General features: G+C 54.7%; 1 protein-coding gene across 21 annotated transcripts in view; it reads left to right on the top strand.

Moving 5' to 3' along the window:
- The window catches only part of DYSF (dysferlin), a 204,453-nt gene extending 184,081 nt beyond the window's left edge, over positions 1–20,372 (top strand). For all 21 annotated transcript variants that reach the window (XM_087863515.1, XM_087863520.1, XM_087863522.1 and 18 more), the window contains 11 exons: positions 318–488; positions 1,155–1,297; positions 3,023–3,162; positions 4,412–4,500; positions 4,766–4,861; positions 5,268–5,409; positions 9,736–9,835; positions 13,334–13,512; positions 14,895–15,004; positions 16,303–16,450; positions 20,106–20,372. In XM_087863515.1, the coding sequence (XP_087719641.1) occupies positions 318–488; positions 1,155–1,297; positions 3,023–3,162; positions 4,412–4,500; positions 4,766–4,861; positions 5,268–5,409; positions 9,736–9,835; positions 13,334–13,512; positions 14,895–15,004; positions 16,303–16,450; positions 20,106–20,144 (1,357 nt within the window). In that variant the 3' untranslated portion in view covers positions 20,145–20,372. The remainder of the gene's footprint in view (positions 1–317; positions 489–1,154; positions 1,298–3,022; positions 3,163–4,411; positions 4,501–4,765; positions 4,862–5,267; positions 5,410–9,735; positions 9,836–13,333; positions 13,513–14,894; positions 15,005–16,302; positions 16,451–20,105) is intronic.
- Positions 20,373–23,115: the final 2,743 nt, after the last annotated feature.

Raw genomic sequence — 23,115 nt, forward strand, 5'->3', positions numbered from 1 at the left:
AATCAGGCAGGGTAGCTACTATATGCTCAGCCCAGATTATTTGGGAACGTCTGACACACACACACACACACACACACACACACACACACACACACACGCAGAGTCTCAGAAAAGTCCAGTACCAGTAGAGTGCTGGGGTAAGATCTACAGGGGCCTGAGGAAGGTGGACACCAGAGCCACTCTTGGAAGGGGAGGAGGGAGCCAAGGAAGGCTTTCAGGCCCCTGCTCTGGCCCTACTCCCCTCCCTTGAGCACCCGCTGTGTCCCACAACATCAGGGAGCCTGCAGCACCCTGCTGTCTGCCCTGGGCCCCTGCAGGATGTTCGAGCTGACCTGCACTCTGCCTCTGGAGAAGGACCTGAAGATCACACTCTATGACTATGACCTCCTCTCCAAAGATGAGAAGATCGGGGAGACAGTCATCGACCTGGAGAATAGGCTGCTGTCCAAGTTCGGGGCTCGCTGTGGACTCCCACAGACCTACTGTGTGTAGGTGCACGGGGGCTGGTTGCTCTTCTGCCCCCCGAATCCTGAGCACTTACCTTGGGCCAGCCCTGTGCCTGGCACTGGATAGGTGTTCTCTCACTCGATCCAGCTCGGGTCTTGTCCCCACTGTACAGATATGGAGACTGAGGCCCAGAAATGTTATGGTCTGTAAGTGGGGGGGATTAGGATTTGAACCTGTTTGACTCTAAGAACCTGGCTCTTCATCATGTTGTAACCCAGCTCTCCTTAGGACACTACCAAGCCCCTGTAGAGGGAAGAATGAGGAAGGAGGGAAAGGGGAAGGGAGGCAGACAATGGGTCACGTGGGCCCCAGCGGAAACCTGCAGGGATCTGTGTCAGGGGACCTCATGTGTGGCCAGCCCCTGCTCCCTTCTTGCCAATTTGGGTCTCATGTGGGTCTGATTCTCTCAGTCTGGAAATTGTAAATATCTAGGTTCCAACTCTGTATGCATTTAAACAAGTCCTGCCATCTCTGGGCCTCAGTGTCCCTGTGTGTCAGGTGGGACCCCCAGTCACGGCGAGGGAGGGCGCCCATTGTTAAAGTGAAGGGTGGGGGGCTGTGCAGGTGGGTGCCCAGGCTCCCGTGCACCCCTCGGTCCTCGGCAGCGCCCTGGAGGGTCTCTTCTTTGCTTTGTGTTTGGGCCTCAGCTCTGGACCCAACCAGTGGAGGGACCAGCTCCGCCCCTCCCAGCTTCTCCAGCTCACCTGCCAGCAGCGCAGACTCAAGGCGCCCGTGTACCTCACAGACCGCGTACTCTTCCAGGATAAAGAATACACCATTGAGGAAATAGGTGAGCTGCCATGTGACCCGCAGGGCGGGCTCTCCCTCGACCCGAGGGGTCAGGATCACGACTAGGATCAGTTTGCTTCTGGCTTTGAATGGTCAGACTTTAATTGGAATTTGGGGTCCCGATGACCTCTGGGACTGTTTTCTCCTTGAATTGCACTAGCTTGCCAGCTTGGCCTTCTGGGTATCTTCTGAGCCATCCTCCCACACCCCCCACCCCTGACTCCTGGTTCCTGTACCTGAAGCATCCCCAGGGCAGGCAGGAAGCCCTGCGGCCTGCACCCTTGCCCCGGATCTGCCCAGGGCTCCCGCCTGAAAATTCTGCCGCATGCCCCTGTGTGTCTGAGACATCCACAGGCCTACATGGTCCCCCGGGAGCTGCTCGGACTCCCTGGAGGTGTTACAGCCCCGGGGGGGCTCACTTCCTGCTGGTTTCAGAGCTGTTTGATATCAGAGCTGGTGCTGAAGTTATACAGGGGGAATGGTGGCTCGGATGGCCCAGCCCCAACCCCCTCCTCCTTCCTGGTCTGCCTTTCCAACTCTTCCTTCCGCTGGTCTGCGAGCCGCGGTAGCACGGGGACCAGGGTACTACATTCATAAGAAAGGAAAGCCAGAAGCTTTCGATGGTGAGGTCCGGCATCTGCCTAGTTTTGCAAATGAGGCCATGGAGGCCAAGAGTGGCTCAGTTAGGAGCAGCCAGTTAGGGGCAGACCCAGACCCCTGGCCCGGGGGTCCTGCTGCAGTGCTGTGCCGCTTCCTTTGTGGCACCTGTTAGAGTGGACAGAGCAGGTGTGCAGGATGAACGTGTGTGTGTGTGTGTGTGTGAACGTGTGTGTGTGTGTGATGAAAATCTGTGCTCTCGAACATGGGCACACCTGAGTGCATATACCTGTGTGTGTACTTGTGTGTTTGGACACACGCGGACCCTCCTCCCCCCAGTCGAAGCTTTTGTCATGGGGGCTCCAGGTTCCTGTGGCTGGCTGCTTGGTCACGCTTGTCTGGGTCAGAAGCACCCCCATGTCCTCATCCCGGCCACGGCACCAGTCCCTGCCCCACTCCCTGGCAGGTAGGAGCTGTCCCTGGGAAGCGCCAGGCACAAGGGAAGGGTGTTCATGTCCCGTCCTGCGTCTTTCCTAAGTGAGGGTGTCATCTCGGCTGCTCTGTGGACCAGCGGTGTGACCGTTCTGTGTTTCATTTCTGTCATCTGTGACACGGGCAGGAAAGCAGCGCTTACCTTCCAGGGTTATTATAAGGGTAGAACCTGTTAAGATTTATGGAGAACAGTGCCTGGTTTCTCTTTATCAGTGTTTGCTGTGAGCGCTATTATTTTAGCTATTTCCCCAAGAGAGCAGATTGTGCGAATGGGAGAACAGTCATACTGAAAGCACTTAGATGCCCGATCTGCAAGTAGAGGTTGCAGAGGCTCAGAGTTTGGAGCAGTCAGGGAGGGCTCCCTGGAAGGGGTGAGCTTTGATGGGCAGGGAGGATTTGTACTGGTGGAGAAGAGGAAGAGCTTTATAGACGAGGCTTGGTAGAAATGATGGCAATGAGGAATCTGGATTTTAAAGCTGGAGCCAGTGGACTGTGAGGCTTCCCTTGCAGAGAGTGTGACCTGAGCATCAGAAGTGTGTCTAGGCTGGGGGTGAGGGGCTTCCTGAGGCCTCCAGGCAGCCCCACCATCCCTTGCTTACTCAGCCCCGGCATCTTTTTTGTCTTCTCTCTGGAGCAGAGGCTGGCAGGGTCCTGAACCCACACCTGGGCCCAGTGGAAGAACGTCTGGCCTTGCATGTCCTCCGGCAGCTGGGCCTGGTCCCCGAGCATGTGGAGTCCCGGCCTCTCTACAGCCCCCTGCAGCCAGACATTGAGCAGGTAGGACAAGGACCCTTGCACCCCTGAGCCCTGAACCCCAGCTAGCCCCGCCCCAAGGACAGCATGGATATCCCAAAGGCACCCGTGGGGAGCTCAGGATTTGGCCAATCCCTCCTTGACATGTTTTCCCACAGTCTGAGTGGTGACCACTATTGGTCTATGAGAGGACCCCTTGGGCCTGGCCTCTCCTGGCTTCCTGCAGCCCTCAGGACCTGGGGAATGAGTCCGAGCCACCTCCTCTATCCCCATGGATAGAACTCTGGCTTCCCATGGGTCATTCAGAAGCCTCACTGTTTCAGCCTGGGCTCAGGATGCCCTCCCCTACTATCTGTCAGTGACATCCAGGTGGCTGGCATGGGGCTGGGCTGCTGTGGGGAATCCAGACAGGGCGACTGGCACCCTGTGACAGAATGTCAGAACTGTCACTGAGAGCTGTCATCAGGAGGGCGGGGCATCCTCCATGCAGAGGGTGGGTGAGTAAAGGGACAGCTGGCCCAGGGCTGAGACTGGGAGGCTTCCTGGAGGAGGTGAGCTCAGGGCTGGGTTTTGGAGAAGGAGGAGAGAAAAGGGGACAAACAGAGAAGGGCTGAGGCAGCAGCGAAGGTGCCTTTGTAGACATGCAGGGGACGTGGTCTCTGCTGTTTGGAACTGAGCTTTCTTGCCCTTGGTGTGTGGCTGCCAGCGCCCCAAAGTGGCACAGCAGGTGTCGATGTGAGCTTTCAGTCTCTAGCTTTGTGCTCTGGAGAAGTTACTTCAGTCCCTGCTCTTTCTCTGTGAAATGGGGACAGAAATAGTACCCAGCTTGTAGAGAGGGAGGGAGCCGAGGGGTGGCAGGTGGAGTGCTCTCCTGTCGCGGAAATCCTCTGAAACTCCTAGGACTAAACTGTGTTCTCTGACCCTCCAAAACCTTGGGCGTGCCATTCCCTCAGCTGGAAACGCCCTTCCACCCTTGTCTACCTGGCGTCCTGAGACTCAGCTCAAATATCATCATCTCTGAGAAGCCTGCCCTGACCCCCAACCTCCAGGCCCCGGGCCCAAGTCATCGGCCTGTGGGGCAGCAGAGCCACTGCTGCAGTCGGCCCTGAAGTCCCCTGGAGGGCACCTGCTTCTGCGGGGGGGCGGGGAGCCTCTCTGGGGCAGGGCCTGGGGCTTCTGCGCCCTGGGCCCCACCTGTGTGGCACAGAGCAGCTGTTGATAGGTGTTGGTGGAATGAAAAAGACGGGGAGACAACAGGGTTATGTCTCCGTAGGGGAAGCTGCAGATGTGGATCGATCTGTTTCCCAAGGCCCTGGGGCGGCCTGGACCTCCCTTCAACATCACCCCACGGAGAGCGAGAAGGTGACTTACCCCAGCCAGGGACTGGGGGCTGAGCCAATGGGTGGGATGGTTGCAGTTCAATGTGAATAGGACCTGGAGGTCACTCTTGGGCCAGGCGTTGGGCCACTCGGGCTGCAGGGCGTCGCTCTTGTGTGGGTCTGGCTAAGTGCCCAGCCAGGCAAGCAGCGGGGTCTTGTTGGGTGAGCTGGCCTCTTGGCTTCTCAGTCAAGGATGGCCCACCCTTTGCTGGGAAATCCACGTGGAGTTGAGCCCTTCTCCTCCACAGGTTTTTCCTGCGTTGTATTATCTGGAACACAAAGGACGTGATCCTGGATGACCTCAGCATCACGGGGGAGAAGATGAGTGACATTTACGTGAAAGGGTAGGGAGGCATCCGCCTTCTCACCTGTCCCAGCCTCATGGTGTTGCCCTGCTCCCTTTGGGGTGGTGGAAAGGGGGAGCCCCAGCCTAGGGGAAGGAGGGAATGAGAAAGGAAGGAGGTTCTCTTGGGGGTGGTCCCTGCCTTTGGGGAGTCCTTCTCCCACTGGATTCCCTCTACAAAAATCCTTGGATTGAACTTGGAAGGTTTGAGAATGTCCCTCAAGAGAGAAGTTAGAATGTTTTAAAATTAATGGCACATTTGGTACTGTGTAGAGATTTCTGCGGAATTATTTTTGCTTTATCCTTTCCCGAGTTCATTTACCTTCTTAATTCCTCCTTTGCGTAAGATGGGGATGCACGCTGTGGCGGACGCCTTAATGACACATGTCGTCTTCCATGTTGTCTAGTTGGATGGTCGGCTTTGAAGAGCACAAGCAGAAGACGGACGTGCACTACCGCTCCCTGGGAGGCGAAGGCAACTTTAACTGGAGGTTCATTTTCCCCTTCGACTACCTGCCCGCTGAGCAAGTCTGCACCGTCTCTAAGAAGGTGAGCGCGTGCCTGTCCCCAGTGGCCATCACCGCATGGCAACTACCGCCGTCACCGTCTCCCCGCCCCCCACTTCTGCCACTTCTACCATTACTGCCATCATCAGCATTGCTACCCCGCCCCAACCACCCTCACACTGGCGCCACAACCACCATCTGTGGCTTGGTCCAGATCCCGAAACTACTGCCTCCTTCCCGACCCCAGACGAACCAAGCGGCAGGAAGGGCCTCAGGGTCAGAGTGGGCAGAACATGCAAAGGGACACCCAACACGGTGACGGGAGGGGCAGAGAGGCAGACCCCATAGGGAGAGCCTCCTCGGAGGGCCGGCCTCCCCTGTGGATGGGTTGCCCACAGGATTGGGGTGGCTTAGCTAAGTCCCTCCTGTGACATCGTTCCCCACATTTCTGCGTCTGGTGCCTGTGGTCACTGTCCAAGCTGGACACTTACTGGGTGCAGCTCGGGCCTTCCAGGCCGGAAGCCATTGCCCTCCTCCCTCCCTGACCTCACAGCTAGCTGCAGGCCCCTGGGGGACCCGCTGTGTCAGCCGGAGGGCAGAGGTGGGTCCTGGGACCTCAGCTCTCTGTGTCTCAGCATCTCCTCGTTGAGGTCTCATCTGGGTGGTAAAGTCTTTTCTCCTGCAACAGAAGGAGCATGAGGCAGGCAACCTCCCTCCTCGTGGCCCCACACCTGCCCTTGGGGAGAGCCCTCAGAGCACAGGCAGGCCTCAGAGCTGGGCTGGCTGGAGGCAGAGAGCACCTCCTGGAGCCGACTGCCTGCATCCCACCCAGAACCCACCCACCTCGAGGGGCTCTCCATTGGACACCGTGGATGCCTGTCTGGTGTGTAGGTCCTGCTGGTCCGACTTCCTTCCCGAGGTGGGGCGAGGCTTCAAGCCGCCAAGCCTCTGCGATGCCTTCCTTCCCGAATGGTTGAGTGGCTCCAAGAAGAGAACTATAGACCGTACTTCCTGGGCACTGCCGAGGTTTTATTGGCTCTCTTCATTTAATCCTTCCTCATGACCCTTGCCCAGGCCAACACACAGGATCCTCTGCATTTTAGAGAAACCAAAATGGTCCAGTGAACATTCTGAAACCATCAAACAAAAGAAAACAAGGTTCGACGAGGTTAAATGAATGCTTTCACCCCAGGATTGCTGCACAGGCCTGCCAGAAGGCAGAATTTAGCAACAGCCTGGGGTTCTGTGCAGTCAAGGAAAGCCTAGCCTCTTTGTAGGTTTAATCTTATTTGCCTTTGCTTAGTGTGTTTGTCTGTCACAAGTTGTTTCCATAACAAAGCAAATGTTGCATTTGTTGGGGGAAGAGCTCCAAATGAAACACACACCGCTTCTCTTTGCTGCGGGCACAAGGGGAGCGGGGCTGGGAATGGGGCCGGGAGGGCTCAGGCATCCTGTCTCAGGGGCTCGGCACACTGGACAACGGACAACGGACTACGTGCGGATGGGAAACCGAGGCTGAGAGATGCCCAGTGGCCTGCTTAAATGGGAGGCGGGACTGCCCCCTCGCTGTGACAGGTGGAGATGTGGGCGAGGGGGCACAGGAAACAGGATTGGTTTTTCCTACAAAGTAGGAAGAGAGAGAGTCTCCTGGCACTGTGGCAGGTGACTTGAGACAAATGGAAAAGCCTGGAAGAAGCCATCATCCTGAGTGAGGGAGCAAAGCGGGGGAGAGCAGGAGAGAAGAGGAACGGGGGAGGGAGAGAGAGCCAATCGTGAGGCTGAGATCTGCTGAGACGCTGGAAGTGCTAGGGGCCCAGCTGGAGCTGCTGGTTAAGAATTTGAGGTGGCTGCATTCTGGCACTGGAAGAGTTCCAGCTCTCTGTCTTAGGCCCTGGCAAGGAAGAAGGGACTCAGGCTGACCCACTGAGGCATTGTCCAGAGGCTGGCGCTAGCCTTGGAAGAACGAGAAGCCCAGCTGGGCTGCTAGGGTGGAGAGAAGGAAGAGGAGTCAGGGAGTCTAGGAGAGGCCCCCCCGGGGGGGGGGGCAATGGGATTCCATGGGGTGTCATGCTCCAGGAGAAGGTCTCTGAAGGGAGGGGTGGAGGAGGTCAGAAGACGTCGAGGAGGCTCTGAAGTCAACCAGGAGAATGAGGGAGGACCTGGCTTGACCAGGAAGAGCCAGGGGGTCCCTCTGTGGGAGAAGGGGCCTAGGAGGCAGGTGGAATGTGCCCATAGTGGGGCACCAATGAGCTGGTCTGGGCCAAAGGACTGAGTCTGGGTGTGGGATGGTGTGGGGGTACCGCACAGCCTCTGGGCTCCCCAGTCCTGCCACAGAGCCAGGCTTTTGCCGAGGGGTTCGGGGCCTCTGGCAGGCAGGCCCTCCGGGGACCCCATTAAACCAGACGAGACTGTCGTAAAGCACAAGGGTCTCCTTTCATCCGGCTGCTTTGAACCACCGCTGGTTGCCCTGGCCTGGCTCCCCACCTGGAGCCCAGCACACCCACTGGGGCCTGCCTGCAAGTCAGGCACCCACCCTGCAAATAAACAGCTAGTAAAAGGGCCCAGACCGGGAGCATAATGAGCGCCTGGGACCTGGGGGGCCATTCCCCAGGCTGGAGCTCCAGCCCAGCTGCTCCCACCAGGGGCCGTTTGAACCTCTGGCTCATTACTGAGCCCATAAACCGGGCGGCCAGAGGAATGGAGGATGCTGGCGGCCTGTGCAGGCGGGCCTGCGGAGCTGGCCATAAAAGCCCCGCCAGAGAAGGGAGGCACCTGCAAGAGGGCTGGGGCCCGGAAGAGGGGAGGTACCAGACGGGGGCCAGCTGGGGGCCCGAGCCCCTCACCAAATCAGGCAGCGGGCCAGGCTGCAGTGGTGTGCTTTGCAAGGTGACCGTTCCTCACAGGGCAGGGTTTTTGGTCCAGGAGCTCTGTGGGTCTGCGTGACCGGGGGTGGCCACACAGCGAGGCTGTGGGCACAGGGCACCCAGGGGCAGGCAAACCCTCTGTGATCAACAGCTTTCCTGGACTCCCTGTAGAGTCTGTCCCCTGAGACTTGGTCCAGGCCCTTGCTGGGACCTGGCATACTGAAGATCTGGCCTCCAGCGTCTGCGGGATCGTCACAACAGTTCCAGTCCTTGCCACTCACTCAGGAAAAGCTATAGCGAGAGGACAGAGAACAAGCATGAGCAGGAAAGCCCCAGGGACAGTCCTTTGGGTTGAGCGTGGCTGAATTCAGGGCTGAGCCCAGGCCTCAGCATGCCTATCCTTATCTCTCAGAGGTTCTACGAGGCCTCTGTGGGAAGAAGCCCATGATAAGGCTCGTCCAGGCTGAGTGGTCTCAGGAAAGCGGGGTAGGGAGAGCGGGAGGGTGGAGAACTTCCCGGCACTGGGGGCTTTTGATTTGCCCCAGAGCAAGCTCTTAGAGTAAAGATGGGGTGGGTTGCCATGGTAAGCTAGGAGCTGGGGTTACTGTCGCCCAGTGTCAGCTCCTTACAGCAGTGTGTCCAGGGGATCCCTCTGGTGACAGCTAGGATGGGGTGGGGGCCCCCAGGTTCCCAGCCAGCCTACCTGTTCCCCAAGAGCATGGGGGCAAAGCAGGATTTATTTATTTATTTATTTATTTATTTATTTATTTATTTATTTATTTTTTAAAAAAGATTTTATTTATTTATTTGACAGAGAGAGAGAGGCAGTGAGAGAGGGAACACAAGCAGGGGAGTGGGAGAGGGAGAAGCAGGCTTCTCACTGAGCGGGGAGCCCGATGTAGGGCTGGGATCATGACCTGAGCTGAAGGCAGACGCTTAACGACTGAGCCACCCAGGCGCCCCGCAAAGTAGGATTTAGAGGTGAGAGCCAGACTCTGGAACCTGCCTGCCTGCCTGGGTTTGAATCCCAGCTCGCCACTTCTCGGCAGTGTGACTCAGACAAGTTCCTTGCTCTGGTTTCCTCAGCTGTAAGGACAGCATGTCCCTTAAAGGTTGTTGGAAGGGTAAACGAGCTCAGATTGGCAAAGGGCTAGAACAGAGGAAGTGCAGACTGATATTATTACTAGCGGTCAGACCTTCTGCAAGTCTGCAGATTGTTAACTTCTCCAAGTCTCTGCTCCATCATCTGTAAAATGGGAATGAAACCTCTGCTCGTGGCACTGGGAGGCTTCAAGGAGCCATGTCGTGTGAAGTCAGCTTACATGGTTCCTTCCTGGGTCCTCAAACACTGTCCGCTGGCATCTTAGCAATCTTCCCGCCAAGACCCGGCACTGGCAAGTCCCTAAGAGATCTCCCATTCATTGCCTCCTCCAGGCAGCCTTCCAAGTTGGAAGGAACCACTCTTTCTCTCTAATCTTGCTTCCCTCCTTCTTCCTTTGGGCCAGGATGCTTTCTGGAGGCTGGACAAGACTGAGAGCAAAATCCCAGCACGAGTGGTATTTCAGATCTGGGACAATGACAAGTTCTCCTTTGACGACTTTCTGGGTGAGCACTGTCTCCAGTCAGCACCGTTCTGTCCACTGGGAGTTGACCCAGAACCCCCACTTGTGTGGGCATGTGTGTGTATGTGCGTGTGTGTGTGTGCATGTGTGTGTGTGTGCATGTGCCATTCTTGGGAAGGCCGGCTGGAGGAGTGGTCCTACTTCCCGTCCTCAGGGAGCTCAGGGTCACTGCTCCCTGGTGCTAAGTACGGTCTGGGGCACAGAGGAGTGCCTGAGGGCCTGTCAGTGGAGGTGGCATTGAACGCCAGGCTACGTGGATGGTAGGAGTCAGGAAGAGAGAAAAGCGCAGGTCAAAGGCGGGACAAGCATGAGCTGGCTGTTGCTGACTGTCTGGCCTCACCCTTGACGGGATACCCCCACCTCAACCCCTGTCTAGACGGGGCAGCTGGGCCCAGTAAGTGAGGGGCTCTCGTCAGTCCTCACGCTTGTGCCTGAGTGATGAGTGAACGAGCCACCGTGGCTCCATCCTCCAGGCCCCCAGGCAGGATTCCAGTGGGGGAGAAGTGTGCAGAAACCCGAGCTGGGAGCAGGGAGTGCTGGGCTGGAGGATGTGGTAAAGACGGGGTGAGACGTGGGGCGAGGAGGATGGTTGTACGGGGCCAGCAGGTGGGACTGTGAGTAACAGCCCTGTCACAACTCTAAGAGTTCCCTGGAAAGCGTGGTCTAGCTGTACGATTGGATATTATTCAGCCATAGAAAGAAAGGAAATATGGTTCCATGCTACAACATGGATGCACCTTGAAAACATGCTAACTGAAAGAAACCGGTCACAAAAGGACTAAGATTGTATGCTTCCGTTCACATGAATCGTCCGCAGTAGGCAAATCCAGAGACAGGAAGCAGCCTGGTGGTTGCCAGGCGTTGGGAGGAGGGGAGTGAGAGTGACTGCTAATGGGTATGGGGCTTCTTTTGGGAGTGATGACAATGTTCTGGAATTAGAACTGGTGCTGGCACAACTCAATATACTAAAAGGCACTGAGTTTTATACTTTAAAATGGTTACATTTTATGGGATGGGAGTTTTAATTCAATTAAAAAAAAAGTGGACCTCATGAGAAAGGCAGCCTGAGAAGAGTCCTGGATTCTCGGCCCTTTCTGCTACTTGGGAGCAGGATGGCTCTGGATGGATCACTGGAGCCCTTCCTGGCTGCCCCTGGATTGCAGAAAGGTGATCTGGTCTTTGCTGAGCCCCTGGGCCCCTGCAGGGGGCGCTCTGAGGAGGGCTGCCTGCTCTTTACATAGTAAGGACCCATTACAAGTAATTCCTCCCACTTTTTTAATTGCTTTTTAATTTTTTTATGGAGTCTTTTTTGCTTACAGACTTAACTTTTTTTTGGGGCATCATTCTATCAGCCTTTTCTTTATGAGGTGAGGCTTCAGAAAATTAATTTTAAAAAGAAAAACAAAGAAAGCTGCGTTTTTACTGAATGAGAAAACGGTGTTCAAAATAAAACAAAATGAGCTCATCTTTTGTTTTAAAAAATACAAATAAAGCCGTCAAAATGACTACTTTTAACTTTAGTAGGTTTCTTTTTCCGCCTTCATAATGTGTTTCTAATTACATATTTTGCTTTTTAAAAATATTTATTACTTAAAAAAAAGTAATAGTTAAGATCTATCATCTTGCCATCCAGAGATTATATGATGTTTCCTTGCAGTCTTTTATGTAGATCATACTGGGATACTTTTGTGTATAAGCGTGCACACACACACACACACACACACACACACGGTTTAGTATCCTGATTTTTCCTAATGTTATATTAGGACCATCTTTAAAATGGGAAATAAACACTCACCTACACTTGAGGGATGGAGAGACATGTGGGTGGGCGGATGGATAGATGAACGCTCATACAGAATTGAACAAATGGATGGATAGAATGACAGCCTGATTAACGGATAGGTGTAGTTCTCAAGAAATGGCGGCTGTGGAGAGATGGAGATAGTTAGATCCCCGCAGATGGGTAGATGGGGAAATAAGTGGATGAGTGGAAAGAACGAAAACTAGAACAGTAGACCCCATTGGTGGATACTTACAGCAACCGAGCATTCCACACTGAAAAAAATGTAATCTCTTTTGCCTGGTATTCAAGAATTTCTTTAATTTGGCCTCAGAAAACATTTTTTTAGATTTATCTCTTTCACTTAATCCTTTCAGCAATTCACGCTCCAATCCCATTGACTTCATCATGCTGTTGTGATTGGATTAGATGAAACCACATGAAATTGCTGTTTTTATAGGTCAAGATAGTTGAATACCATTTTCATATGGTTCAACCACGTAGATGGAGCTATACAGGGAGATGATGGATAAAATGGATGAGTAGATAAACCATCTAGAAAGATGGCTGCTTGGAGAACAAGGGGGGGCAGATGAAAAAATGGGCAGATGAACCACAGTGGGGTAGGACTTCCCGTCTACTAGGATGGCTCTAAAAGAAAAAAAAAAAAGCAGAAACTTGAAAACAACAAGTGTCGGAGAGGAAGTGCAGAAATTGGAAGCTTCAGACATGCTGGTGTGAATGTAAAATGGTGCAGCTGCTGTGGGAAACAGTTTGGCAGGTCCTCAAAATCCCAACACAGAAATTACCAGATGACCTAGCAATTCTATTCCCATGCCCGAAAGAATTGAAAACTGAGACTGAGACACTTGCATGCCCGTGTTCAGAGCAGCACGATTCACAATAGTTAAAAGGTGGGCACAACCCAAGTGTCCCATCGACAGATGAATGGAAGGCGTGGTCTCTCCATCCCACGGAACAGTGTTCAGCTACAAAGAGGAGCAAAGCACTAATACATACTTCAACACGGACGCACCTGGAAAGCGTGCTATGTGAAATAAGCCAGACACAAAAGGACAAATATTTTATGAGGCCACCTCTATGAAATATCTAGAATAGGCAAATTCATAGAGGCAGAAGGGAGATTAGAATATCTGAGGGGCCGAGAGGAGGGGGAATGGGGAGTTATTTCTTAATGGGTACAGAGTTTCTGTTTGGGGGGATGAAAAAGTTTTGGAAATAGGTAGTGGTGATTGGTGGCATGATGTTGTGAATGTAATTAATGCCATTTGATTATACATTTAAAAATGGTTAAAGTGACAAATTTTATGTTATGTATATTTTACCACAATAAAAGCAATTTAAAAAAATGAATGGATGGATGGATCTGTAGACAATGGGTGAATGAATGGATTTGTACAACGGAAACTGAAATTGAGCGTGTGGGAAGCTCTGTGAAGGTTGAACCAGTAGGAGTAGATTACTGAGCATACGGCTGCGTGGGGAGTTGCGTGGACAGCGGTGGGGAACGAGAGGTGATGGGTGGGGAAATGAAGAGTTTGTGGGATTCAACCCGTGGCTTAGCCCATAGATCCAAGCGGAGGAGGTGACAGTTTTCTTGGAACTGTCCAGCCCCAGGGTAGCCCCAGGCTGGCAGCAGTCGAGAACCCTCTGCTAAAGGACCCCTCTCGGCCGCAGGCTCGTTGCAGTTGGATCTCAACCGCATGCCCAAGCCTGCCAAGACAGCCGAGAAGTGCTCCTTGGACCAGCTGGACGACACTTTCCACCCGGAGTGGTTTGTGTCCCTTTTTGAACAGAAAACAGTAAAGGGCTGGTGGCCCTGTGTGGCAGAAGACGGTGAGAAGAAGATCCTGGCGGTAAGTGCGCTCCCTCCAGCCTGATGCAGGTGCCTGGCTAGCTTCTTCTGCAGGAATCACTGGGCATGTACCTGGCGCCCTCCTTGTCTCCTACCCTGCCTCTTCCTGTCCTCAACTACTGTCATGGTTCTCTTCCCGTTCCCAGCCTTCTACACTGGCTCCTTGAGGCTTGCATCCCAGGAAGCCTATTTAAATGGAAAGATACCCTTACCTTCTGTGGGCCCCGTGTAATTTATGCTCTGTTACTTGGCCTCCAGAGATCTGTGTCCTGGGCTCCCCTCTGGACCAGGCTTCCAGTGGAGGACCTGGGGAGTGCCTGCCAGGGACCATCCTCTGCTCAGGGGTGCCATGACACCACGACACCGTGGAGAACTCTCCTTCCTTCCTCTGGAGAGGAAGTGAATCCCGGACAGTTTACTGAGAAACTGCGGGCAGCCGGCCAGCCCCTAAAGTGGACAGTGAAATGAAGTACCCTTATTGTAGAAGGAATTTTAACACTTATTAAGAAATACTAGCACCTCAAAAGAAAAACCAGCAAAGGACCTGCATAGATAATACACAAAAGAAGTACAAATGGCCATGAAACATTTAAAAGGGTTCATTCCCCCTAGTAATTAAAGAAATCGTTTTCAATGTAAAAACACTTTTGCCTATTCAATTAGACATTAAAAAAAACCCTAAATGCTCATTGCTGGTGAAGACTCAGAGGCAGACCCCTCCTTTACTTCTGCTGGGAGGACTAATGGTTTTACCATTTAGGGAAGCAATTTGGTAGTATATAGCCAGGGATTTAACAATATTTATGCCCTTGGACTCTGTCATCCCACTTTTTATAAATCTCTCCTAAAGAAATAAACAGACACAATTAAAAATGTAGGCACTGGGGTGTTTTCTGCAGCCCTTATTTATAACATCAGAGAGTTGGAAACAACCTCAATGAACCAAAATAAGTGGGTTACTAAGTAAATTATGGTCAACCATCCCATAGAACGTTTTACAGCCATTAAAAAGCAAACTTTAAAGAATATATAATTGTATAGTGAAACATAATATATTTCTAAATGAAAGAAGCAAGCTCTAGAACGATACCGACGCCGTGAGATACCGCATGTACTTGCAGAGGAAAATAGCTCTAGTACATAAAAATAGGAACGGTACTCGTCTCCACATAGTGGAAGTATGGCTGATGTTCTCCCGTAGACGTTTCTGTAGATTCTAAATGGTCTACAAGGAGCAGTGGTGCTTTTGTGATCAGAGCAACCCTATATCTTTAAAAAAATAATCATAATAAAGTGGCTCTTATGTCTGTTCTGCCTGAATTCCTCTCCAAGCCATGAGGCAGAGCCTTTGTGCACCTGATCAGGTCCCCCGTGTCCCCTCAGGGCAAGCTGGAAATGACCTTGGAGATTGTAGCAGAGAGTGAGCATGAAGAGCGGCCTGCGGGTCAAGGCCGGGATGAACCCAACATGAACCCCAAGCTCGAGGACCCAAAGTGAGTGCCCAGCTCTTGACCCCTGATGCCCAGGGGGCTGGGAGGGGTGGTCCAGGAGGCTCCCACTGCATAGCCATGCACAGGTCATAAGGCCGACATGGCTCAGAGGGGGATGTGACTTGCCCAAAGCTACTGGGTAAGTTAGGGGCAGGTGACAGTCATCATGACGGGGAACTCAGCTAATTCGAGAAGCAGGGGCTGTCGGGTAGGTGTTGGTTGTGTGCCGAGCATGTGGTCATGTGGCACAAATATGTCGTGGTATGGAACCTTCCCTGCTGGGTTGTTATTATCCCCGTTTTACAGATAAGGAAACAATGTCAGCCAAGTTAAATAAGGTCTTTCCACTGGGAAAGGGAAGCTGGGATTCTCATACCTGTTCTGATCGGCTCTGGAGCCCAATCAAGGTTTTTACCCTGACTAAGCTGCCTTCCGTGGCTTACCTGTGGTGTCCATGTGGCTTTCAAATGGCCGTCCAGCCTTAATTTGGCCATCCGTGAATCCCTGCCTTCCCTACCTCATAGCCCCCTGAAGGATATAGACCAATCCAGTGGATGTCGAGGCCTTGAGGGCAGTTACTGGGGGCAGGAGGACGGCTGTGGGGGCAGCGGTGAGAGCTGCGTTTGTGGGTCCCTCCCCACAGCCCGGCTCAGGTCAGACTGGGCGCAGACGGGCCACTTTATCTTGGCGAGATCCCCAGTGCCGTGGGGCTGGCAGAGCTGTGAGAGGCATCCCTACCCAAGGATGTTGGGATCTGGGTGCAAGGACAAGCGAGACCCAGTGCACGCAGTGAGGTCATTACTGAGACACGACACCCTGCGTGCTCTTTGAATTGGCGGATGACCTAGGGCAAGGTTTTGAGGTTCTCGGCTGTGAGTGAGAGACAGTCGGCTTTCCGGGTTCACTTCCCACCATCCTTCCCTGACCATGGAGCAGCCCTGTGCGTCTTGGCAGGTGGTTTGGCTCAGCGGGGGCTCAGGGGGCCGTAGCTCACCTCACGCAGCAGCCCCTCGCGCCTTCGCCCGCCTCCCACAGCTCCAGTCTGTGGTTAAGTTCCGGGTCAGGAAGGGGAGCTGGTGGCTGAGAACTGGGTCTCGGAGGGTGCCTAGGGCTTGGCGGCACCGAGAGGAGGAGGACAGCACGGGCGATGCGGCAGAGGCCCGGAGGACAAGGGAATGCAGAGGAAAAGGGCTGGCGGCCCTGAGTGGGGGCAGGCCCGGGGCCAGCGGTGGAGGGCCGGGGCGGTTTGGGAGCAGCCCGGGTAGGGGGTGCCCTGCTGACCTCTGGGGTCTCACTTCCAGGCGCCCTGACACCTCCTTCCTGTGGTTCACCTCCCCGTACAAGACCATGAAGTTCATCCTGTGGCGGCGGTTCCGGTGCGCCATCATCCTCTTCATCGTTCTCGTCATCCTGCTGCTCTTCCTGGGTATCTTCCTCTATTCCTTCCCGGTAAGGCGGCCTGGCGCGGCCCGGACACTGTCTTGGAGGAGCCCCTGGTCTGATGAGGGAGACGGAGCCCCTACTCTGGAGAGTCCCCAGTATGGTAGAGACAAAGTGCTGCCCTTGGGATGAAGTCTTACTCTTCGTCCGGGGGGACTGAGTTTTTGCCTTTAACGGGGAGACATAGGTGTCCTCAGCAAGTGCCTAGCTCTGTAATCCACATTGGCAGAAGGTGAGGCCCCTTGGGCAGGGGTGGGCAGGGGAACCTTCTTGAAGGAGCGTGAGGCAGTGGGTCTGGAAGGGAAGGGTAGGTGTGGATGGTAGAGCAGAAGGGAAGGCCCCCCTGTTTATAAGAATGGCACCTGCTGCGGTCCAGGGGAAGGGAGGCCCTGGCGCTGGAAGAGGGTCCCCGGTCTGCCTGAGGGCCTTGATGGAGTGTGTCTCGTCTCCTGCAGTGGGGTGGGTATGGGGGAAGGTGTGGGCGGGCAGGAGGCGGCCCCAGGAGCCTCTCACCAGGGCACGTTGCGGTGCTGGTAGGAAGCCAGCTGATGCCTGGGAAGGAGCCGCGGGGGCCACTCTAGCGAGGGCGGCTGCACCCCTGGCTTCACTGGGCGCCTCCCGGGGAGGAGTAGCAGGGCCTCTGTTCCCTGTCTGTGCTTCCCCGCCCTCACAGCTCATCAGGGAGCCCCAATGATGCTCCAGCCCCCCGCCCCACCGTGTCTCTGGAACTTCAGACTTCGAAAGGTTCCCAGGCTGATTCCTGATTTTTAATGTTCTTTAATTTTTAAAAAAACTCTCTCATAAGCAAATTTCAAATTGATATAAAAGTAGAGAGAATAGCTTGATCAACCCCATGTCACCCGGATTGTAATGGCAAAGAAATGGACACCCAGTGAGGGGAAGGGACTGGCTCAGGGCTGCACAGCTATCCGCACAGCTCCTGGTCTTCGGTTCCGGCCACTGTGGGCCTCTGTCCTGCTCAGCACCAGGCTGCCGGCCAAGGGCACTGTCCCCACAGCAGGCAGTCTGCTCTGGGAATTACAATTATGTGTTCATGTGCTCTCTGCTTAGTGAATCCTCCAGGAGGAGAAGGAGGATGGAGAGCTCTCTCCCACTGTGGCTGGCGAGGCCCTCTATGAGCAGCACACATCTCCTACCTAAGACGGTTAAAACCCCAAAGCCATCCCCTTTAGTCCCTCATATCATGGACAGTGAGGAATAGCAGGGGGACCATCTGGCCCAGCTGTCCAGACCCCAGCTGCTCTCTGGGCCATAAGTGACAAAGGAGGGTCTAGAGCCAGGATGGCTGATGTGTCCGGCTGCAGGCCAGGCCCTCTAAGCCAGCTGTGGTCACCTGGAGCGCTCAGGGGAGAGTCGCAGCCAGTTGTCTAACTCTGGCTGCGGGCTAGGGGAGGGCCCAGGTTACAGGGACCTACCTGAAACATGTGCAGTTTGGGGGCCCCTCTTGAAGCAAAGGAAGATAAAATCACGGAATCACCCATACGGGCCTATGGAAGTGCACGTGCCATGTGGCCGCCTGGGATCCGGACTCGGGCCCAGGACTCTGCCTTAGTGTCTCCTGCGTTGGGACAGGCCCGGGTTGCTGAGTCAGGGAAGCATGGTTTCCCTCGCCGGCCTGTCCTCAGGCTCCCCTCCTCTCATTTTGGGTACATCTGGCTGCTGCTCAGTCAGGTGAGGGCTCCGTTAAGCACAGGGTGTGCTGTGGGGATGAGCAAGGAGGTGATGAGCTCTGCACCGCTGGGGAGCATGGTTCCCTGGGAGACGCAGCGAAGCCGGTGGACAAGGGACAGGGTTAGTGCTCCATCCCGAGGTCGGGCCAGGGGAGTTGAGGGAGAGGAGAGCTGGCGTACACTCTTGCTCCTCAAGGCCATGGTCCGAGGGGCAGCAGCGGCAGGACCAGGGAGCTGGTTAGAAATGCAGAGTCCTGGACTGGCCCAGGTCTGTGCAAGAGAATCTGCACTGGGCACATCGAGGTTTGCGAATCGCTGCTGTGCAGGACCAAGCTCTGTGCTTAGAGTCAGACGTTGGCTAGGCTCCGGCTCTGCCAGTGACGTCCTTGGTGACCTTGGCGAGGCTCTCCCATCCCCATGAAAGGGGGGCTGGGCTAGGACTGCTCTGCCTGGCTGCGACTAGCACTGTGGTTAAGGGAGCTCTTTTGCCTTCCCTGGGGGTGCTGACATCAAACCAGCCTTCTCCTGAAGAGCCAAGGGGAGGGCAGGTCCCAAGTGTCACCACTACCCATTCTGTGACTAGCTCCAGCCTCTGACCTAGCTGGCCCTGCCCTGCCAGGTACTTGGGTGGCAGGCCAGGCCTTGAGGGGTCCAGGGAAGGAGGGCCTGCTACCTGGCCAGGAGAAGGAGGGAAGATTTCTAGTCACTTCAGCCTGTAGTCCCTCATCTCCGGGGCAGCCTTAGCCCCAGGCCCTGTGGGCAGGAGCAGAGAAGCTCTTTGAACAATAGCCCTGCTGAGAGCTCCTCCCCTGTCTTGTCGCCCAACTGTGGCATCACTCTCCTTGAGTCCTGCTGGAAATTGTCCTCTTTAAACTACCAACTCTGCTTTCCCTCTCCCAGAGCTGCATGTGAGGGCCAGATCCTAGGTGAGGGGTCCGGGGCTAGAGGGGCAGCATAGGCCTGAGGCTGCAGACCTTGTTTGTTTGTAGGTCTTTGCTACCACCTGGGCAAATCCTGCTCCCCTCCAGCCAAGTCGCCCGATCACCTGGTGGGTCCTAGACCCTCACCTGGCTCTTAGGCCTTGGGGGCCGAGGGTCTGGTAGAGAGGGGCCTAAAGCCAGGTCTGCTCCCCTCCAGTTGGCCCAACTTCCCACCCTCTTGGAAATTGCCCTGGGAGGGGGACATGGAGGGCAGCCTGTCTGATTCCTCCCAGCTCCCCCCCCCCCCGAGAGCCAGCTGGGAGCAGGGCCAGCGTGGGGAGGCAGGAGGCGATCTGGCGGGGAAGGAGCGGCGGCTTTGTTTCCAGAGTTGGCTTTCCCGGGCCGGCGCTGGGGAACATACTGTCCCAATTAGGAACCTTGTGTTGTGTTGTATGTGTTTTCATGGTTTTTTGGGGGGAGGAGTGGGGAGGGGAGATTCCTGTCGGTCCTGCAATAGGCAGGGCTTAATCAGGGGTGACCCATCTCTGGTGCTAACCTGCATGGTGGGTCATCCCCATACACCCCACCCCTCAACCCTCTCTGTTGGCTGGATGGGAGTGTGGTGGCCAATGAGCTCATGTGGGTTCCCATGTGGAGATGCATGGGAGGTCCTGGGGAGAGTCATGGCCATGCCTTCAGGCCACCCATCTGATGGAAGAGGCCAGGGCAGGCCTGCCCCTGACCAGGCCCTGGATGATCAGAGTCCTCTTGGCAGGTGGCTGGAGCATGGACGTGGGCCTTGGGTTGGTGGGGGAGAAGACAGGGCCATTCAGGCAGCCGTGGCCCCAGGTTGGAGGGTGCAAGCAGAGTTTCAGGAGGGTGTGGGCTTGTGTGGTTGGCGAGAGCCCCGGGAAGTGGGGTGTCGAGCTGAGTGCCGTGCGGGGGGTGGGGAGGGTAAGGTGTAGGCAGGTGGTTGAGTAGGTGAGCCTCCTTTCCCAGCTCTCGCCCCTCTGGCAGCTGTCATCGTGTGTCCTTCCTCTTCCCTCCCTCCAGAACTATGCTGCCATGAAGCTGGTGAAGCCCTTCAGCTGAGGACTCCGGCCCAGGACTGGCTGCCTTCTCCACCCGGCTTAGCCGAGCTCCGCTGGACCTCCAGGCCTCACCAGCCTGCCAGGGGCGAGCAGACAGACTGGCACACGCTCCAAGAGCTGGTGACATCGAGTCCTGGGATCACCCTCTTTTCATCATTTCTTTCGCCCCCAACCCAACCCTTTTTGGATCAGCCCATGTGTATTTCAGTATAAAACAGTTTGAACCACAGGGCCATGTTGGCGTGTGTGTCCCTGGAGTACCTGAGTGAGGTGTGACTGTAGACGACAGCTGTGTCTGGCTGGCTGCGGTGTGAGTGGGGTGTGGGCCCTCTCTGGCTCGGCATTCTGAGTGGAACGTTCTCCTTTGACAAGACTGGTTGGGGTGGGTGGGCTTTGAGGCTGGGTCTGCCTAAAGACCCAGCATGTTCTGGTTCTCCTGGACGTTCCCCTTCCCCCCACCCCTCCTCACTTAGGCTTCTCCTCTTCCTTTCCCAGGCTGCGCTTTGCTTAGGCGGGCGGTTACTATACCTTCTGTTTCTTTGACCATGCCCAGGAAGAGGATCCACTTTATCCGAGTGGATCCCCGTGGAAAGGGTCGGGCCAGACACTCTCCAGGCAGGGATGGCTGCTGGACCTTTGGCTGGGACCTTATCCCCCACAATTTTGGGATTTCTTGTGACTCCCTCGCTCTGCTTCCTTACCCTGTTTAAAGAGCTGGTCTGTACAAACACACCTTTTTCTTGTGGTCCGAAGCTTAGCATTAGCTGCGGTCTGTCTTCTCCTGCAGGAATCAGGCTTAATCTACAGGGGCAGCAGGAACGTACTTAGAGAAAAAGCAAAGAGCATGAAAACATCGTGTTTCCAAAATAGAGGCCTCTGCTTCTCTCGCCCGAGGGGCTGGAGCTCTGGAGCACAGCGCTGGCCGCCTCCTCTCCTGTTCCCCAGGAGGGCTTCTCCTATTTCCCGCTGTGAGCCTGCTCCCCTGTCCCGGGCCCCAAGGCCCCAGCGTGATCCTTCCAGGGCACTTGGCTCTTCGCTGCACTCTGGGGCCCAGACTGAAGCCCTGCCTTGTCTCACCTGACTGGCAGACGGGGGTGAATGGCACAGGGCTGATGTCCTGGACCCCTTTGGGTGAACTATGCTTTGAAGAATGATTCTCTCAGAGAGTGATTCTCTCTTTGGGAGATGTCCAGGCTGGAAGTGGCCCTCAATATCCAGCTGGGAAAGATCTGAAAGGCAGGGCAGGAGTCATGCACTCATTAAATCATTCACACTTTTCATTCATTCATTCATTCATTCATTCATTCATTCATTCATTCAAGAAATGTGTGTGTGTGTGTTAGTGTGTAGCCACCCGTGCACCAGGCAAAGTGCTAGGCTCCTTGGATCAAGATAAACATTGGTTTTTAAAGATGGCTCCTGCCCTCCCACATCTCACCACCGAGTCGGAGAGGAAGCCAGATCGATGGGCAATGACAGTGCACTGATGGATGAGCAAGGGTTGCAGGGTTAAGAGCAGAGTGGAAAAGAAAATAGAGGGAAGAGAGTGTGTGAAGACTGGCTGGAGCCAGAAACGAGTTCAAAGATCTGTAAGAATTTCCGTGTGGGCCCTGAGCAGTGGTTCTGAACCAGGGGCAACTGTACCCCTCAAGGCGTATTTGGCAGCACCCGGAGATGTCTTTGATCGTTCTGGCTGGAGGGTTGGGTGGGGTGAGGGTGCTCCTGGCATCCAGCAACCGCTAAACATCCTTCAAGGCGTAGAACAGCCCCCTCCTCCCCCCAATAATTATCTAGTCCAACATGTTGTTCCTGTTGCTGTAGAGAAACTCTGGCATAGAGATAGTGGATTCTAGAGATACTGAAAATTAGACTTGATAGGCCCCGGGGGAGCAATTGGCTAGGGCTGGGAGTGGGGTGGGGTTCGATAGGAGATATCTTCCAACTGGGATAAATCTCCGTTGTCTGGCTTTACGACTGCTGGTACCTCTCATGAAGTCCGTTTGGACAAGAGAGTCCAGACATACTTAGTGCACAGTCACAATACCCTTCCAGTGCATAATGTCTCCCTGCAGTGATGGTGTCTCTCCCCCCTGCACAAAGTTCTAGAGAGCTTCATCTGCGTTTGTGTCTCCCTGTCCACACCTCACCCTCACTCCTCCACCCACTGTGGTCTGACTTCATGCCTGTGGCAGACTCTTCTCTCCTCCTCCTTGCCGAAAGAATCCTGATGCTGTTCAGCTTTCCCAAGGCCAAGTGCTGAGAGAGCAGCCCCGCCCCAGCCCTAGTGGAAGGGGTCTTCTTTGATCGAACCAATCAGAGTGACGCCATTCCCCTTGCCAGTGATTGGTTTAGGGAGGCGCAGGTGACTCGTTTATGACCAGTGAGACCTGAGGGGAAGGCAGTGGTGGTGGTGGTTATGGGGGGTGGGAAGCCGCTGGGAAAGCTTCTAGGAAACTTAATCCCCAATAACAAAGGACACACAAGGAGGCACATGTTCCTCTTCTGCCTTTGAATCTTGATTGTGGAAAAATGTAATGACCGGAGCTATGGCAGGCATCTTGTGATCGTGAGGGGACAAGCCTGAGGCAGAAAGGCAGCACACAGAGGATAGCAAGGACCTGGTTCTCCGTGAAGCTGTCGAGAAAGAATCCACTCTGGAACTGCCCCAACTTCTCGTCTTGTTACGCGGGGTCATAAATTCCTTATTGTTTCAGGCATCTTTGATTGTGTGGTGTGCTACCCGCAGCTCGCAGCGTGCCCGCTGGTAAATTTCGTGCTCCGCTGAACGCTGTTTTACTGCGCTGCCAATAACCAGGGCTCCCCTGTACAGGCGCCACATCTAAGACGTCATACCTTTATTATTTATTATAACAGTTTTCCTACAGATGGCGGTAAAGTGTTTTGTTCTAATAAAACCAGTGCGTTACAATCATTTTCTCATAGATGAAACCACCTTGAGGAAGGGGCACCTT

The sequence above is a fragment of the Ursus americanus genome, chromosome 7, assembly GCF_024610735.1.
Source record: "Ursus americanus isolate L20-20 chromosome 7, mUrsAme1.1.p, whole genome shotgun sequence".
In the NCBI taxonomy this organism is placed as follows: Eukaryota; Metazoa; Chordata; class Mammalia; order Carnivora; family Ursidae; genus Ursus; species Ursus americanus.